General features: G+C 37.4%; 1 protein-coding gene across 3 annotated transcripts in view; it reads right to left on the bottom strand.

Moving 5' to 3' along the window:
• Positions 1-10,694: 10,694 nt before the first annotated feature.
• The window catches only part of LOC149545159 (uncharacterized), a 50,369-nt gene continuing 41,329 nt past the window's right edge, over positions 10,695-19,734 (bottom strand). For 2 of the 3 annotated variants that reach the window (XM_089790539.1, XM_089790540.1), the window contains exons 2-5: positions 12,384-12,542; positions 11,590-11,707; positions 11,311-11,463; positions 10,695-11,158 (exon numbers count right to left, since the gene is read on the bottom strand). In XM_089790539.1, the coding sequence (XP_089646665.1) occupies positions 10,910-11,158; positions 11,311-11,463; positions 11,590-11,707; positions 12,384-12,391 (528 nt within the window). In that variant the 5' untranslated portion in view covers positions 12,392-12,542 and the 3' untranslated portion in view covers positions 10,695-10,909. Of the gene's footprint in view, positions 11,159-11,310; positions 11,464-11,589; positions 11,708-12,383; positions 12,543-19,734 lie in introns of those variants that run through there. The other variant, XM_089790541.1, reaches the window with a different exon arrangement.

Below are 19,734 nucleotides of genomic sequence, written 5' to 3'. Positions count from 1 at the left end.
GGATTGTTGCACTAGTACATTGAGGAGGAACCATTGCTCTTGCGGGCACTCTGAGTTGTTCTATTTTTTGGATATGAGGAACTCTCCAAGGACAACAGGTCATAGTTATGTTGGATAGTGAGTCCACACTTAATTTCATTAATTCATCACTTTTGGAACAAAGAGGTTTAACTACGGAGACACATGCAGGATTGCAAGTCAAGGTAGCTGGAGGAAACCTCCTTTCATGTACCCATTTGGTCCCACAACTTAGCATTACCAAGGGAAACCATACGATGACTGAAGATTTCTTCGTAGTAGATCTAGATGACATGGAAGTCATTCTTGGCATCCAATGGATGGAAACATTGGACGAGTACACACAAAGCTTCAAAAGAATGGAATTTTCATTCGAACTGGATGGAAAGAAGGTGGTCCTCAAGGGAATGTCAAATGGAGGGCTGAAGGAGATCTCAACACAACGAATGGAAGCTATTCTTCAACATGATGACATTGTTTTGGCAACACAATTTTTGATATCAACAAAATTGATGAAAGGACAACAAATCGACCACCAAGATAATGAGCTTTACACAGTGTTGGATAAGCATAGTACAGTCTTCATCAACATCCCTTCGGGCATCCCACCACATAGAGGATTTGAGCACATCATTGAGTTGGAGGAAGGAGCCAAACCTATCATCACTACACCCTACCACCATCCAAAAAGGTTTAAGGAGGAGATAGAAAAAATGATCCAAGAACTCCTAGAGAAAGGATGGATTAGGCCTAGTTCCTATCCCTTTGCATCGTCAGTACTTTTGGTTAAGAAGAAGGATGGAACCCTCTAAATGTGTGTCGACTATCATGCACTCAACAAGAAAACTATTAAAAATAGGTACCCCATCCACAGGATCAATGAACTATTGGATGAGTTACACGGTGCAGTCTATTTTTCAAAAAAATAGATCTTCATTCGAGATACCATCAGATCCGCATGAGGGACAAAGATGTGGAGAAGACTACCTTCCGTTGCCACTATGAACATTATGAGTTCCTAGTTATGCCATTTGGTCTAACCAATGTTCCAACTACTTTCCAGTCATGCATGAACCACATCTTCAACAAGCATCTACGAAAGTACCTATTGGTTTTTTTTGATGACATACTTATTTACAGTAAGACATGGGAGGAACATTTGAGGCATTTGGATGAAGTACTCAGAAATATGGTGTCACAATCACTATTTGCCAAGGGGTCTAAATGTGAGTTTGGTATGATATAGATATTGTATCTAGGGCATATAACTAGTGCTCAAGGGGTTCAGGTACACCAAGAAAAGATTCAAGCCATCTTGGATGGGCCCCCTCCCAAGACTCTCTCTGATCTACATGGATTTCTTGGATTGTACAGTTACTATAGAAGGTTCGTGAAGGGGTTCTCACAACTTAGTGCACCACCGACAGGCCTGACAAAAAAAGGATCTTTTCATTGGGATATGAAGGCACAACACACTTTTGACAAGTTAACGGAAGTCATGAGTTCATGCCCAATGTTGGCACTACCTGATTTCAATCTGCCCTTCATCTTGGAGTGTGATGCTTCAGGAGAAGGTATTGGGGCGATGTTGATGTAAAATCATCACCCTGTTGCATTCGAGAGTTGAAAACTCTCAAAAGCATAAGGATTGTACTCCATCTATGATAAAGAGATGCTCGCAATCATGCATGCACTAACAAAGTTTTGGCAGTTTCTTATTGGGGCAAAATTTGTGGTGTGGACAGATCACAACAACTTGAGATATTTTTTAGAGCAGAAAGATTTAAATGAACGGTAGTAGAAGTGGGTGAGCAAAATCCAAGCTTTTGACTTTGATATTGAGTATGTGAAGGGAAAACATAATCTAGTGGTTGATGCTCTATCAAGGAGGCCTACAATATGTTCACTGTCTGAAACTTTAGTAGATTGGAAGGAACCCCTATAGGTTGAATACTCCAAGAACATATTTGCTTGCCAGTTGATGGATAGTCAAGTACAAGATGATAAGTATAAAGTGGTTAATGATATTATCTACTACAAGGGCAAGATTTATCTGGTACCCGAGTCCAAAATGAAAGAAAGAATTCTAAAGGAGATGCATGATTCACCGTTGGCTAGAGACACAGGATACCTAAAAACCTACAAGCAAATCCGAAAATGTTTTAAATTGAAGGGCCTCAAGAATGACATCTTACAGTATGTACGGGAATGCTCTACCTATCAACAAAATAAATCTGAGCATACCCTACCTATGGGAGTTCTCCAACCATTGCCAATCCTTGATCAAAAGTGGGAAAGCATTTCAATGGATTTCATCACTAGGCTACCTAAAGTTCAGGGGAAGCACTGCATTTTTGTCGTGGTTGATCGTTTGACCAAGTATGCCCATTTCTTTTCCATTTCCACTGGGTACCAAGCATCACAAGTGGCCAAGTTGTTCTTTCATGAGGTTTTTCGTTTACATGGTCTTCCACGAAATATAGTAAGTGACAGAGATAGTCGTTTCCTTAGCAATTTTTGGATGGAATTATTTAGGCTAGCGGGAATAGAGTTGTCACCAAGTACGAGCTACCATCCATGGTCAAATGGATAGACAAAGATTGTGCACAAATGGTTGGAGGGCTCTCTGAGGAATTATGTTTCAGCACAGCAGAAGGCATGGGTGCATTGGTTGCACCTATCACATGTCAATAGGCATGCCACCCTTCAAAGCGTTGTATGGTTATGAACCTTCATCATTCATGGATTTGGCATTGGGAGACAATCGTGCACCGAGGGCTAAAGATTGGCTATAGAAGAATTTAGATATCATGAGATCTCTCAAGGAAAATCTATAAAGGGCTCAAAATCAACAAAAGATATTTGCAGATCGACATTGAATTGAGAGAAGTTTTGAGGTGGGTGATCTGGTATACCTTCAACTTCAATCTATAAACAATCCTCCCTGAAGTTGTCTGGTAAGGAGAAACTAAAACCACACTTCTGCAGACCCTACAGAGTGGTTCGAAAGGTAGGAGAAGTTGCCTATGAATTGGATCTTCCTAAAGGGAGTCGAATCCACAATGTTTTTCATGTGTCATCACTAAAGAAGGCTATTGGACAATGTGTCACAGTGTCAAAGGAATTGCCTCGCATTGATGAAGAAGGGAAATTAATTTTAGAACTAGCAGAGATCATAGATGTCTGAGAGAAGAAGCTCAGGTCTCGTACCATTAAGGAGTTTCTTGTGTGATGGAAGGATCTTCCTGTCAAAGATGCCACGTGGGAAGGCGAGCAAATTCTAGAGCATCCAAGTTTGCAATTGCTTGAGGGCAAGCAATTTTTGGGCATGGAGGACTTTAATGTTCCCAATATTATTAAATAATAATATTTTGTTATGTGGCCAAGAATCAATGTTTTTAATCTCTCGGGCCCATTGGTTATTTTTGTTTAAGTACTTGTCAGCTTATTGCAATTTTGTAATCCTGCGAGAAGTTTTCCCAAAGATGTTTATAAGGCCTTCTTGTAGGTTGTTTTAGGCATGTGTTTTGGATTATTTCTTTGTAATGTGAATTCCTATTGGAGTTCTTTGTTGTCTGCCATTTCGGAAGTGGAAGACCTTCCCTACTTGGCTCTCACGGTTTCAATGGGATTCAACCTTCACCCTATTATGTCGCCTATATTACTTTGCTCAAATCTGGCAAATTAGAGCACCATCATATTGCAAATTGGAGGAAACAATGTGTTTAATTTGTTCAATTCTAGATGTTGTATGTATTGGGTAATTCAATCTCTTTGTTTATCTGCATTTAAACTCTCTGTTCTTACACCAATCGTCACCCTTCTCCATTTTCCTTCAACTCAATTCATCACCCCCGTACAGCCCCTCCATTCAAGCATCCCTTTCCAAACATATTTTACGGCCTTAGACTTTCACCCCATGTACGGTCATCATTAGAATACCATATAGCCATCTCAGCACCATACGGCCTAGTGTATTCCCTCATTCCTCCCTCCCACATGGTGACCAACTCCACCACCATACACCATCCCCCTTCTTCACCATACAGCTGCACTCCAATGACTGTACAGCATCTTTCCTTATAACCATACAGCCATTACATGTTCATGCTACTATACGGCTTGCCCCTTGAGATCGTACGGCCACTTCTTCTCCCTCACCATAAAAATATAGGAACATTACATAAAGTATATGTAAGTAAGAGCAAGGGTGATGTATACCAAGGTATGAGTAGTCAAAGAAGTGGCTAGAATAGCTGAGAGATTGACTATTGCAACAACAAGGTATGACAACATAGTAGAACAAGTGGAGCAGTGTAGAATGAGACTAATCTAGATGTGGCTCACAAGTGTTTAACAAAGTAATTTGTTTTAGTTTCAGACTATTGCAAATAGAGAATTGTATAGGTGTACCTTAACAGAGACTAGATCAGACCAAAGGTTAGACAAAAAGATAGAAAATATCTCGTTGTTTTGGACAAATTCTAGATAGGTTCAAGCAAGAGAATACTCTTTGATGCAAGATTTTGACTAGTTGATGCGAGTAATGTAGAGACCGTGTGAGAAAATACCTTTTTCATGTGAGTAAATAGACCAATTTGATATATTATGACCAAAATTTGGAAGAGACTAGGTAAAATCTCGTGCGAGAATACAGGGGTTCTCAAGCAAGTGTATAGACTAATGCGAGAAAATAGAACATCAAGGTCCTAATATCCTGGCTCGCGTGAGATTTTTTAACAAACCAGGCGAATAAGTGACAGGGTTTGACCAGTTTTAAAGAGATTTTGACTTGTTTTCCTAGATTTCATAGGTCACAAACATAGTTATCAGTTTCCAAACAAATTTTGACAGTGTTTTAGAATGACAAACTTGGTAGTTTTGACAAGTTGGGCTTGTTGATAATTTGGTTTCTAGAATGATTGAATTAGACAGTAGGGACACAAGCAGTAATCAAAAACAATCCAACCGAAGATAAAGCAACTCAAAAGGACACGGGAGTCTTGACACAATTTGGACAATTCGGATAGTTTTTGACTCAAAAAGACATGCTTAATCCCTATAAACAAAAGATGGTAGGGAAGGAAAAAACCTTTGTCTCACAACTTATGTGTATGCATTCACCTCACACAATCATGTCACCCCACTAGAGGGTGCCCGTGTTTTTGGTGTTTCCAAGGACTCAATAACATATATGTTCAAAGGTTACCCTAGAGGTAGGGGTCAATGTCATATACCATCTTCCAACATCCAGATACATACCTATGGTGAGAATCTTCAAGAGAGACTATTCTCCTTCCTTGCACAAAGATTATGCCCCCTTTCAAAGATGAATCAGGTAACAACTAACTACAAAGTGTTTAATAGGATTTTTTTTGCATTAATCCTTGGTGGCCCCACAAGAGAGGTTAAGGCCTCTCAACCACACTGGCATCTGAAAGTGCACACACCTAGGAAGTAGGGCATAGGGAACAATGTTGCTTAGTACAACAAATAGAGCCTCCTTAAGATATTTGCTATCCAGAATCAAGATGAAGGAATTAACACGTCTTTGGAGTCTTTATCTCTACAAAGCCTCTTTATTATAGTGAGTTGGAATCACTGACAAAAGGTGTGTGCTCACTTGGGTCATTCCCGAAGGTTAGATCACCCTAGTAAGCCCGCTAAAGGTGACTCGGACTTGGTTTGGATTCAAGGTTCCAAGTTTCTAATTTTTGCAAAAGGGAAAAGAGCATACTCCTATATCTCTTCACCTTACCCAAATACGCCAAATAGATTTATCACTGAGCTAGCTTATCAATCCCAATGCATCTAGAAGCTTCTAGGTTTCTGATTTTCCCAAAAAGAAAAGAGCATACTCCCCTTTCTAAAAGATTTGTCAAAGGGAAAAGAGCATACTCCCCATCATCGTGCAATCAAACAGTCGGCAAGTTTTGAAATGTTTTCAAGGTTTCTCTGACATACCTCCTGCAGAGAACTATTAAGTTGTTTTAGAAAATCTAGTAAATCACAGAGAAACAAAGGTCAGCATATCAGTCATCAAAAAGTAGGAAATCATCAAATTTTCACATGCAAATTAAGAATTTTAAACTTGTTGATGCAAGATATCGTGTGAGGTTTTACCATTGCCAGGTGAGTAAACAACCTCTCAAGTGAGACAGAATTTGGAGCTACAAGAGAGAATGCAACTCCCACGTGAGCCTATGTTTTGTTGCACGAGATTATGTAGTTGTATGTGGGAGTAGTTGTTCTCTTGCGCATAAATTGTCCATAGTGCGTGTGAGTAAAGAGGGTCACATGCGAGGAAAGAACTTCTCAAGTGAGCTGACTGTGAAATGTACAGAAATAAAATGCAAAATGACAAAAATATGAAGAAATGAGGCTAGAAAATCAATTTTCCTACCTCATGGTGAAATGCATGTGTTAAATATGGGCCTCTGATTCAATCGCACACTTCAACATGATCGTTATTTTTCAGGTACATCTGGGAACAAACATGAGATTGTTCATCTTGAATGCCTGCACAAGACAATCTATTGCCTTCTATCCAGACGGGGTTTTACTATGTGCTCTCAGAATCAAGAGTTCAGTAACCAAACAAACTAGAACGAAGGATTTAATCTAGATGAATGTAAGATTAAGCTAGAATGTAAATGCAATTATGCTATATTTTTTAGATTTTCTATGCAAAGATATGGATTAATCTATATGATTATGCAAATTAAATCTATTGAAAAGAAGAACAAAATAGACTAAATGTACATGCATTAATTAAAATATCTGTCCTCTAAATTGGGTATGATCCCTCGGCACTCCTAGCCAGCCAATTAAGGTGGTCAAAAGGGAATCATATATCCCTTGGGACTTTAACTAGTCTTTAGATTTATGCATTATTTCCTCCTCCACAAGTGACTTTTTTATTGCCCACATACCCACACAATATTTCTACAAGAGAAATCCATTATTTTAAACTTTTGGTTTTCTATGTATTTCAGATATTTCTTTCCATTATGCAACTAGTTTCCATAGTTTGTAGAACACAAGGATCACAATTCCAAGGCAATTTACTAATTTCTTAAGAAAAGTACTTAAAGGAGAAAGCATAATTCACCAAGATAATCATACAATTAAGATCCATGTTGATGATTTAGCGAAGGAATAGCTATGCTATTAAAGATTGGAATGGTATCAAACAAGGTTGTGCTATTCACATGATTATGGGGAAGTTTTGCCCAAAATTACTAAGGGGTTTATTTCTTCTAGGAGTCTGGTATTGATTCCATGATTGTTTGTCAATCGTATTAATTATATTTTTCAGCCTCTAGGAAAGAGGTTATGTATTGTACATGTTCTCAACATGGAAGTTCTTTTAAAGGATAAATTACTGATAAACGCCATGCATATAACATAGGATTTTCCTATTCTATTACTACTGCAATCAATATATTAAAGATTTTTCTAAATGAATGTCGAATAAACTCTTGTTGAATGGCCATGCTCATGACATAATTTTTTCCCATTCTATTAAATCCACCTCCAAGATATTCAATCTAGCAAAGACTCTTCTAAATGAATGTTGAAAACAAGCACTTGCTAAATGGTCATGCTTATGATAGTTTTTCCTTATTCTATCAGTCCTAAGTCTAAGATGATTCCATCTAGCATAGTTGAAAACCTCATGAGCATCTATGAATTTAAATGCTACGGCATTCACTAATTACATCTCTAATCCCTTGATGAGAAGACTATTGTTAGTATTCACTTGGAAGGTGACAAAGTATTGCCCCTATTGTCTACAATGATTCAACATTGTGGAGTTAAATCATTGATCCTTTAATGAGAAGACTATTGCTACTATTTACTTGGTAGATGACGAGATCCCACCCAAACTATAACAAGGTTATAAGTCTTGTTGGATTCAACAGCAAAGACCAATGCCTCATAAATGATAAATGGTCATGCCCATAACAGTTTCTTTCACATTTTATTAGTCTTGTGCCTCCAATGATTCAATTTGGCATTGTCGAAAACTCTTAGAGGCTTAGTGAATCCAAATGCTATAAATTCACCAACTTGATCTTTGGTCCTATTGCAAAAAGGCTACTCTTGGAAGAAGAGGAAGTATCACACAAACTAGAACCATGTTAGATAAGATAAGATAAGATAATTTTATTAATGTCCAACAAAAGAACGTGGACAGACAAATGGAGCACCAAACTATGTCCACAAAAGAACAAGTGCAACAAATGAAGAAGAAAGCAAGAGACATCACGGAAAAGATTAGGTATCCATCCTCACAGGGAAAAAGTCCAACAGCGACTGATTTGGGCGGCTACCAAAGGCCCTATGATGAGATTGAGTGCTACAAGAGGAGTGTTGCTGGCAAAAAGGTCCCTTGCAAGGTCTCACAGATCTGGAATGGCCCATGTTAGGGAAACTATATGGTCCCTTCACACCTTGAGCCGGAGCTAAGGGCAAGAAGAAGGTCGTAATAAGAGAAGTCTTTTGTTCACACATCAAAAATCAGTGCCTTGTGAATAGTGGGTTCCCTCGTGCCTACACTCCACCTCGAAAACCCTCGCCCATCTTTTGTATGGAAGAATATATGGTTATCATTATGGCTCCAAGTTTTGACTTCTATATTATGCATTTGATATTTTATCATTCATCAATATTGTGTCATTCTTCCATTCCATGAGTATATTTTTTTTGCCACTTAATTACATCATATCATATCAAACTGTCTTTGGCAACTTGTCCAATTAAATGATCATATCAATCAATTAATTGTTTACGGTGAGCAATCATGACCTGCTACCTTGTCCTAACTTCTCATGCCTTTGTAAATAAATTAAATTAAATTAATTTGAAAATTAATTATTTAATTGCTTAGAATGTGAGGCAATTAATAGTTTTTAATTATTGATTTCGCCTTCATTTCTAGTTTATGTCATAGTCCTTGATTTTTCTCTCAATTCAAACGTTCCGTCTTATGACACCTTCCGTAATTTCTCATGTTGTTCCCACTAATTTCTCTCATTTTTCATGTCCACTAAATTCTCCACTTCCCAATTCACTAATCAATTTGTTATTTGCCCAATTTACTCCCTAAAGTCATCATTTGTTATTTGCTGAAATGAGTTTTTACGCGTAAAAATAACCATTGATTTGTCTTCAATCAACCTCTTTGGCCTCATTCTATGATACGAGAGCATCCTTGGGTTCTTCGCAATCCTATGTCAACCAAAAAATATATCTGTTTCCCATTAACCAATATAGCCCAGTCTTTGAGCCTTCAAATCATATTGTTAGTTATTAGGCAACTAGTGGAGTGTTTGTGGCATCACGGTGAATCTTTATCTAGGTTCACTCCTTTTTTCAGTACTTTGCAATCGAGATATCTTGGATTCAGGTTGGACCTAATCTAGTCTTTATGTTTCATAACATGTTGGAGCTTTTCAATCTCACAAAGCAATTTCTCAATCAATGAAGCTAATTGTCACATCTCACAATGTTTTGAGATCCTTAGTTGACATCTCTTGGATCACTATTCCTAAAAACATCTTGATATCGAGATACATAAGATTTGTGACCTACCCTATATAATAGGTTTTCTTTGTCGTGGGAAATGTAACCCTTCTAAGATGACTTAATGGTTGCATAGCTGCATAAATTAAGGGCATTACTCTGAGTTTAGGGAGCTCACATTAGATTAGCTCTCAGAAGCTTGCTCAGCTAAGAAGATTGTAAGGGTTTCTGCCCATAATCAGGCCTATATGCCTAGAATGTATGCATGCATACGGCTGGCCAATTGTAATTGTCTTTCTGGTACTGATAAAGTTTAATCTTGTTCTCTCTCAATCATTTGTTGTTGCTTCCATTGTATACTCTTGCTACATTGCTTGGATAATCTCTTTGAGGTCCCTTGTTTTGGCAGTCTTGTTGTTATGATTAGGAATATATTTACATGATTTATAACTTTGTAATTGTACTTCACAATGTATGTTTTCTAACCTCTATTTTCATAGTCGACAATAAAATATTCTATACAAATCACTAGAATATTCAGACACTGATAATTTCCAGTTTTTCTATACCTGAGTATAGGCATCAATCTGCAAACTATGGCATACAATATTGAAAAGACAAATGTGGTTTTCCAATTCCTAAATATAGAAATGGACTTTGCAACAGATTATGAATTATCAGGTGGAGATGAGTCATGCTCTGATTTCAAAGGGAACAACGGTCTGTTCATTATAATAATGAATGAAATATAGTAATTCAACCATGCAGATCTGACTGGTTTCATGGGCAACTTTCATTCAAGAGTTTGGATTCTCTAGGAGAGAAGATGATGCAAAAGGTGGCAGATGTGGATCACTCAGCCAAGGTATATATGTATATGAATCTAAAATATATCCCCTGGAGATAACAGTCATTCTCTTCCTTCAAAGGGAATAAAAGCCCTTTGACAATGATGATGAATCAAATGTAGTAATTCTACCTTGCAGATCGACTGGTTTCATGTGCGACTTTCATTCCCAACTTTGGATTCTAAGAGAGGATGATGGCAGGTGGAAGATATGGAGCCAAGTCATATGCGTATATCAGTCTAAAATTTAAATAATGACATGATGAGGAGGAAATCCTTGGTGTAGGATGGTGCATGAAGAGGGAGGGAAGAGATAGAAAAGCTTTATTTGGAATTATATCAGTACAATACCTATACTTGCATCTCAAAATACATCATTTGATAAATTGTACTCAAAGCTACAAATCTAAGAACATCTTCAGTAATGAGTTATTGCTTTACCCCATTTGATATTAGCTACCCTTCTCTTTTTTAATAATGAACATTATATCACACCGCCTCTGCTGATGTAAAAGATTATGATATTAACATATTACAATATGCAGTCACTTGATGGTTAACATCACAGGCACTATATTCCTCCTCAACGTCCATTTTTTCATCATTGTCCCCATCTGCTTCGTCATTTTCTTCGTCTGCTGCATCATTTTCCTCTTCATCTTCAACCTGAAGCTTCATTGGTGGGGATGGTAAAGTACTCTTGATCATTTCAAGGAATTCATCAACAGTCGAACTTGACATTCTCTCCTCACAGTCTTCTATTATCTGTTTGCCCAGAATGTAGGATAAAATAATAGATAAGAAAACCTTGATTTACTCAAAAAGTAGTCAAAAATTATTTAGTACAGTACTGTGGCTTTCATATATCCACAGCTAGTTATAAAATTAAAATAAAGACCAACAAATAAGAGATCTACCATATGCACTTCAACTGCAGTAGAAGGCCTAAGATTTAGAACTTGAAGTCGTTCTGCTTTTGTAAGTGAAAACTTTTCTGCCTTCAACAAGAACTCCCGTACAATCTCCTGACTCTGGGTTCCCGCTGCAGACTGCACCAAGTAATCAAAAACCTGTTTTGAAAGAAAAGGAGTTGCTGCAGTTATATGTGTAGTGTGCCCTTACAAACCAATAAAAAGCTAATCCTTACCATGGACATTTATGCTACTGATGAGAACCAACAGTGCAAAAACATTTACCTGGCATTCAGATCGAGTTGCAGAGCCAGATGAACCCAAAGGATCTTGAGTGGCTCCTCTGGTTTGCAACAGATTCATCACTTCAAAGTTGGAGAGTAGACCAGCATTAGCATCCAGTCTACATAAGACAAAGCATCTTAGGCACAATTCGCATGCTATAGGAATCCAGGACAACAGGGCATGTTATTACTATGGAGTAATCAAGCAATGTAAAACACCACTAAAACGATCTTTAGCATGTTGTGATGTGAATATCAGGATTTAACTGTGTGATTTTGAGTCAAACTCGATGACCCATGTTTCATGAGTAGTGATTCAACATGAATCCATCTCTCATGAGAATAAATGGAACACTTAGCACTCATTGGATCTAGGTGATGCTCACAGGGGTGAAGCACCGGGACTTCCCGGGAGGTCACCCATCCCAGTACTACTCCAGCCTGAGCGCGCTTAACTACGGAGTTTCCTCCACAGTTAAACCCAAAGCTTGCACGCTCAGGCTGGAGTAGTACTGGGATGGGTGACCTCCCGGGAAGTCCCGGTGCTTCACCCCTGTGAGCATCACCTAGATCCAATGAGTGCTAAGTGTTCCATTTATTCTCATGAGAGATGGATTCATGTTGAATCACTACTCATGAAACATGGGTCATCGAGTTTGACTCAAAATCACACAGTTAAATCCTGATAATCACAATTTGACTAGCTGTGGAAATCATGTCCTACTTATCGATCTTTAGCATCTTTCAATCTTCAAAACGATTTCATAAGAGAATTTGATTAAGAAAAAATCTTACACTTTCATGATGAATGGAAATGAAATCCCATGCAATATCAATTCTGACCAGATCTTGAAAACCTCGTAATATGAATTAAGTTGGGATATTTTCTAAGACAAGGTGTTTGAGGCATCCTCAAAACCAACAAATTGTCCAACTGCTACACCTGCTTTCAACCTGAATGAGCAAAACAGCACGACAAAATCATAGATCTTTGAACTCGTGATCTTTAAAAGAAAGGTATTTCAAATTTATTGAATATAATCTTAAAGGTTGCAGTCATACAACCATTGCCTTGCATGGTTAGAATTATCTTACTACTAATGATTTGCATGCCTCGCTTTATTACTCTGCTAATTGATCACACATAATTTTATAATTGAATACTGAATAGATACTAATACTACATATGTTTGTCTAACCTGCTCATCAAATCTTTTTGGGTCACTTCCAAAGGAAAGGGCATACAATTTAAATTGTAGATCATCCAAATTCTTCAACATCTTTGAAACTCTTCAATTGCTAGTGACCCACATTAGTGGAAAAGATATGGATTGGGATACAGCTGGACACACATTTAATATGAAAACATGTATCTGTGAGTGTATATGCATGTGTGCATGTATGGATATGTGTGGTTATGCACATGCAAGTAGGCATGTACATGGGGGCTTGCACTCACAAACAGCCATGGACATGCAATAGGCATGCACGTGGGGACATGTATTCTGGTTGAGCATATGGGGCAGGCATGAACAGGTGTGTGGATCTGTGGGCAGTTGTGAATATGTGTGAGCACACTCATGTATGTGTTTGACATGTAAATGGCTATCAAATTCAAGGTTAAAATTAAGATTTTTTTGTTCACGCACCTATATCCCATTATACTTGACTTCTTGGTACCATTGTACAATGCCTCTTGCCATTAATTACACTAGAGAACATATGTGAATGAACGTATGTTTAGTTTTTAATCCATTCTGCATTGTAGTCATAAAGATTATGGAAGATTTGAACATATTGTGTTCCAACATTACAGGTTGATGAAGATCTGAATTGCTTCCATGATACTAATAGCATTTAAAATTTAAAACAGTACAAGCCTTCAAAACAAACCAGAATTAAGTCATGAACTTTGTCTATATTTGAGAAAATTAATGAGATGTCAGATGAACTAACTATCCAAAAACTTCACGAATTCTATACAGAAATACTATTCACTGAAATACAAGCATATTTGGGTGAGTCTCACCTTAACCGAATAGCTTCGATGCTTAAAGTTAATATTTTTGTGTCTGCAGTTTCAATGCAATGGAAATGAGACATTATGAACCAAAAAAAGTCCCAGACTCCCGTCAACCAAAGTCCTCACAGAAAACCAGAAGAAAAATAGAGCCCAATGGACAGGATTGCATGAACCTGTCACATATATACTGAATTGCCGATTCGGTTGCAGATGCTGGTGAAAGAATTTGGGGGAGGGGGTGGGGGCGCAGGAGGGTGGTGGTGGATGCTTGTGTATATATATATATTCAATTAATAAGATTATTGCATTTAATATTTTATGAGTTGTCACCCTCTAATAGCAAAGACATATGTTTAGGAAAGGATGCATTATTTTGGGAAGATTCTTGGGATGGATTCCCCCCCTAGAGTGCCTCAATCTGCAAGCCAATATAAAAAATACCCTTTCCAATCTCTTGGGACAGCGAGTCAGTGACAATAAAATCAAATCTAATGATAACCAATACAGGGGATGGCAATGGAAATCCCTGGAAGAAATCCTGTTATCAAGCTAAGGAAAACAAATTTTTGAACAGTTTTTTAAGTTAAAAAAAAGTCAATCATAAGGAAAGAAAGGATAGGCTAATTTGGGGAGCTTCAAAGGATGGAAACTATAACGTCAAAAAAGGATATGAAAGGATAATTAACTGGCTGGTATCTTCCTTTTGGCGGCCCTTCAGAAGAGAATCCTAATAGCGGACCAGTTCACCAAGATGGGTTTTGAGGGGCCATCTAGATGCCCTCTTTGTGAAAATGAATCCGAATCTGCTGCACACTTACTGTTCACGTGTCCATATGCTAGGATTTGTTGGCAATGGCTATGTCAGAAACTAAATTGGCAAATATCCTTTGCAGATAACCTTTTGGATTTTCTCAAAAGATGGCCTAAACACAGTAGATCTAAGGTATATAGCAACTTATGGAAGATATCTCCATTTATCCTTCTATGGGAACTATGGAAGGAAAGGAATAGAAGAATATTTAGTCATGAAAGCTTGAAAATTCCTCCATTCCTAAACAATCTGGAAGCATGCATTATAGAGTTGGCCAATAATAACCTCAGGAATACTCACAAGGAAGAAGGATCCTTCTCTGAATGGGATGCAAAAATGCATAAGAATTGGTATAGTTTAATTGGCCCTCCTATGACTTATTCTACGACTTATCCTAAATCCAGAAAAACCCTAGGGCTGAATGTGAATGGACACCTCCTCCAATAGGATGGGCAAAGCTAAACTTTGATGGAGCCTCAAGAGGCAACCCCGACCCAACTAGTCTAGGATGCATTATTCATTCTGAACAGGGCACATGTATAGCAAAAATGATCCAAACCCTTAGGGGTTTTGACTAACAATCTAGTTGAATTAGAGGCTCTAATTGAAGGGCTAAGCCGCAGCCGAGATTTGGCAGTTAGAAAACTAGTAATTGAAGAAGATTCACAAATAATCTTGAATGCTCTAAGGAAAAGAAAGACTCCTAATTGGCAACTACAATCCAAACTAGAATATGCATTAATGATATTAGATAAATTCAAAGAAATAGGTATAACTCATATTTACCATGAAGGCAATAAAGAAGCAGATGCTCTAGCCAATAAAGGTGCAAATGAATAAGACATTTTATAGATAAACTAATATGTTAAAGTTAGTAAAATCAGTCCTTCGAACTAAGTAACACAAACTAGAACTTTCAAAATTCATTTTTTAAAGAAAGGCTGATAAATCAAGAGATGATAAATCAAGAGATCAGTATCCCTACATGACAGAAAAGCAATAGCTAAGCATTCCTAGCATAACAGAGATCCAATGCTAACATCTCCTTCAAATCTAGATCGTAATAGGTTGGAATAATTTAAATCCATTAACCTTGGTCCATTTAGAATATCTTATTCTAAGGTGATGGTTGATTATTAAGTGGTCCAATCGAAGGTACTCAAGAAAGTTAGAAAAATAAACTTATACATGTCTAAGCGGGTAAGCAAAAGAACAAAAAATTGCCTATGAATCTTGTATGGAAGTGAAAGCAAGGAAGTTTTACAGAGCAGTGCTATCTTAGCAGATGTATTTGTTGTGACCTTTCATCACTCCATTGCCCATTCATGGGACCCCTATTCGCAGTACTTTTGGCAAGTTCAGCAATGGTCCACCATTTATTTTCTCCTATGAGTCTCACATGGTTTGTTCAGATGGCAGAGCAAAGTTTAAGGGAAATCCACCGTGGACTCCTAAACACAGCAGAGCGCATATCAACACTGGCCAAGGAGTGGTCAAAGAAAACATTCCATGATAAGCTCCAACTTGCACTCTCCGCTATTCTTGAAGCACAATTCTTAGCCCATCATGGATTCTATCTGAGAGAAGAAAATCTGCCACACCCTTGAAAATGCGCTTTACAATCTATGGAGCACATTCCCAACCAAACCATGGATTTTGTCCAAGATAGCAATAATCCTTGACTCCGTGAAAACTCTGAACTCCTCGAAGTATGGAGCGCATTATTGACCCTATTGGGGATTATGTCTCCCACAAAAAAAAAACCATGTAAAATCTAAAACTGTGCTCACCAAAAATTTTGGAGCGCACCTTTGCTCTCATCATGGATTTAGTCTATCTTGGATGAATTCCACAACTTAGCCAAAATTGCACTCAATGATATTTTTTGGAGTACATTTTCTACCACGCCATGGATAGTTCATCGCAGATAAAAGATCCTCCAAGCTTAAAAATCCCCTGTTCTTCCAAACTGTCTGGCGCGAAAAGATGAGATTTCGAAAAAAAAAAACCAAAAGATGAGAAAGATTGAGAAATTTGAAATCATGAAAATCCAAAATGTGAAATGGGAAAAGTTGAAAAACCAGAGATTTGAAAAAGGCAAAAATCCAAAAATTTTGAAAATTTGAAAAATCTGAATAGGAAAAAATTTGAAAAATATTGAAAACATGCAGTGTAACCCCTGGGGTCAAAAACCTGAAGCACCCAGTGAGCATACGCACCCGGTGCGGGTGCATCACGCACCCGAGTACCCCAACCGGACGAAAAAGTGCCGCCACACCTCGGCCGCACCAATCGAGCACTCGGGTGGGACGCGAGACGAAGGTGCGTCACGGGTGCTCGGGTGCGAGGTGCGACCGACTAAATGGCCCAAAAAGTTATAAAAAAAAATACTTTTTGCAATTTTTTTTTAATTTGTTTTTTAAGCAAGCTAACCCGTGGGATGATTAGGACTTCGATATAGGGGATGATTAGAGAGCACTTGGGATGATTGCATTCTCATTATTGACATTTTGTCATTTGGTTGATTGTACTCACTTCGATATGGCTATGATACATTATTTCATTTCACTGTTTCATGCTATTCGGCTCATTGTCATCATGAGCATCTTTATGATATATGATATTCATATTTGAACAATGAATTTTGAATCTTGCATCTTGAACTAAGTTAATTTGTTAAATGGTCATTGGTAATGGTTATAAAGTTTCAAGTTTCAAGTTTAAACTTATGGTTTGTGAATCGCATTTCAATTTTCTTTATTTAACTATGTTTAATATGTTATATAATATATTGAAGTATCATTTCATAATTAGCATTTTCAGTCATATATAATTAATATTTAATTAATTAATTCCCAAAAAAAATTCAAATTTGGATAAATGAGGACTTAGCTTCATAGCATCAAAATGGCAACCTTTTGAAAAACAAGGAGAAAAGCGACAAGTGGCACAGAAATGGGAATCTTGGTGGCTAAGTAAAGCAACTGCCTAATATAAGCCTTCAGCTTTAATGGCAACTTTTTCAAAGGGACAACTTACATAATCAAATGAAGAACGAGTTAAGAGAATGAGTGAAATTTAGAGAATTTTGAAGGAAAATTTCTGAAGAAACTTTCAAGATTGTTAAGGAGAGAGAAGGAATTTACTGGGAATTTGTGACAGAGGATTTTGAATTTCATTAAAAAGGAACTTTTTTAGTGAGTTGTGGAAAATTGCATGTTTCTTGATAAAATCTTAAAAAGTGAATTCTGAGGAGAAGAATTTGGAAATCTTGACAAAGTTCCAAAATCTTTGTCTTTTTGAAAAATTGTCTCTGCTTTTTATGCTTTGTGCATATTTTACGTATGGACATTTTATGTTTTGCAAAAAGGAAGAATAGCAAAACCCCAAGGAGCAGGAGAGACACGTTGACAATTGATAAAGAATGAAAGGAGACGATTCTACCCCGAATCCAAAATCATGTCGAAGTGCGCAGAAATTGGAAATACAAGCCTTGGTGACCCTCAATTTGAATGAATTCAATTAGAGAATGTTTGGATACAATGACCATCATCCTATGCACCTAGCTACCAGAATCGTGAGTGGAATTTTTGTTGCAGCTGGTTTCCCTCCTGCCTTTCAGCACACAGAGTTGATCATGGAATGTGTCAAGCACTATAGTCCTAGGGATAAAACAGTCAGGAATTCAAAATGAAATATTCTCACAGATTTTTCTCCAACATCCATTTCCAAAGTGTTTGGGATTCCTTCACACTCGAGGATGGTCACAAAAACACAAGAGCAAGCACTCAGAATCTACACTACTGGAGTCCAGTTCTGTGAAGAAATAATCAACAAGAGATGGTTGAAAAAGAATAGATTGCATCATTCCAAAATTCCTAAGGAACTAGTATGGCTTGACTTGCAGAGGGAGTATAGCAACATGATCATGATGCTTAGTCGCATTTTTGGCATACCTAATTCCTGTACATTTGAATCTTGGATGTAGTATTCTGTTGAGCGGGTGGCAGAAGGTGACAGGATAGATTGGGTTGGGCTCATAAGTGACGACCTAAATGAACAATTGTTAAATCTAGAGCACACAAGAAAATTCTACATGAGCTCTTACATCATCTATATGCTAGCATGCAAGATGAATTATGATGGGTTGAGATGCAAAGGACCGATTGGTAGCGGAACCCAACACTTGAAAGTTCATGAATGTTACCTGCAGTTGCATTTATATTCCAAAGATGATTATGTAAGGGTTAATGATGTCTTTTCCATGCACACACAGAGGACCCTACAAAAGAAGTTGCATATGACATTATCAATTGGTGCAATAAAATTGGTGTACGACTATAGCACTTGGTTCATCCAATTTCCCACCTTTTCATACATCCGAGTTCAAGGATTCTCCATGGAGCCATACAAACTTCTGAGGTACCCAATAGATAAGATGGTCTTGTTAGAGCTTACTCGACAACTCATAGTCTATGACAAGATTCAAAGAGGGAAGAAGTTGGGATTGAAGTTCCCAATTTCCATTGGCGAAGGAAAAATTGTAACATGCCCATGTCTGAAGGCAGCTGAGAGATCATAGGATGAACCCCACTTCTTTCGTCTTCCCCTTGATCCACAAAGGTCTGATTTTGATCCCTTCAACAAGATCACATCAATAGCAAGATCAAAGTATCAACATGAAGTTCACCTTGAAGATTTTTGGGCAAATGTTGCGGATGACCATGAGATTAGAAAGAAGATGCATTCAAGATTGCCATTGAACATTATCAGAGCATGCAACATATTATGGGTTCCTAATCAGATGGAGGATCCAAATGTGATGCAAAAAGGATTCAATCCAGAAATGACACTTCATCCATATGATTAGCAAAAGAAACAAGTCATAGATTTGGATGCTCTTTCAAAGCCCGTCTTGGATTTTACAAAGTGGTGGATTGAGTGTAAGCTTGAAAAGCTAGTTGCACCAGCAAATGGGTTCACATATCGATTGATTGGTCATTGACCACTTAGGGATGAAGGACCAGGGAAAATATCAAAAGGGAGCATCGAAGAAAGAGGAACTTGCAATGTCCCCTTTTGGGACATTTTATAATTTCCTTTCTATTTGTATTAGTTTGACAATATGTGATGTAATATTCCTCTCAATGTTTTGATTTTGTATATATATGCATGTTTCATAGAGTCATGTCTTTTCGTTAATAATAATTATATTATATTAAGAATTATAATTATATTAATTATATATATTTATATTAATAATATACCATATATTAAACATATAACATATATTATATCTATCATTATTAATA

This window comes from Cupressus sempervirens, chromosome 7 (genome assembly GCF_028749045.1).
Source record: "Cupressus sempervirens isolate cs-2001-9-10 chromosome 7, ASM2874904v1, whole genome shotgun sequence".
Taxonomy (NCBI): domain Eukaryota; kingdom Viridiplantae; phylum Streptophyta; class Pinopsida; order Cupressales; family Cupressaceae; genus Cupressus; species Cupressus sempervirens.
Note: the sequence above shows the minus strand (reverse complement) of the source record. Positions and strands in the feature narration are given on the sequence as shown.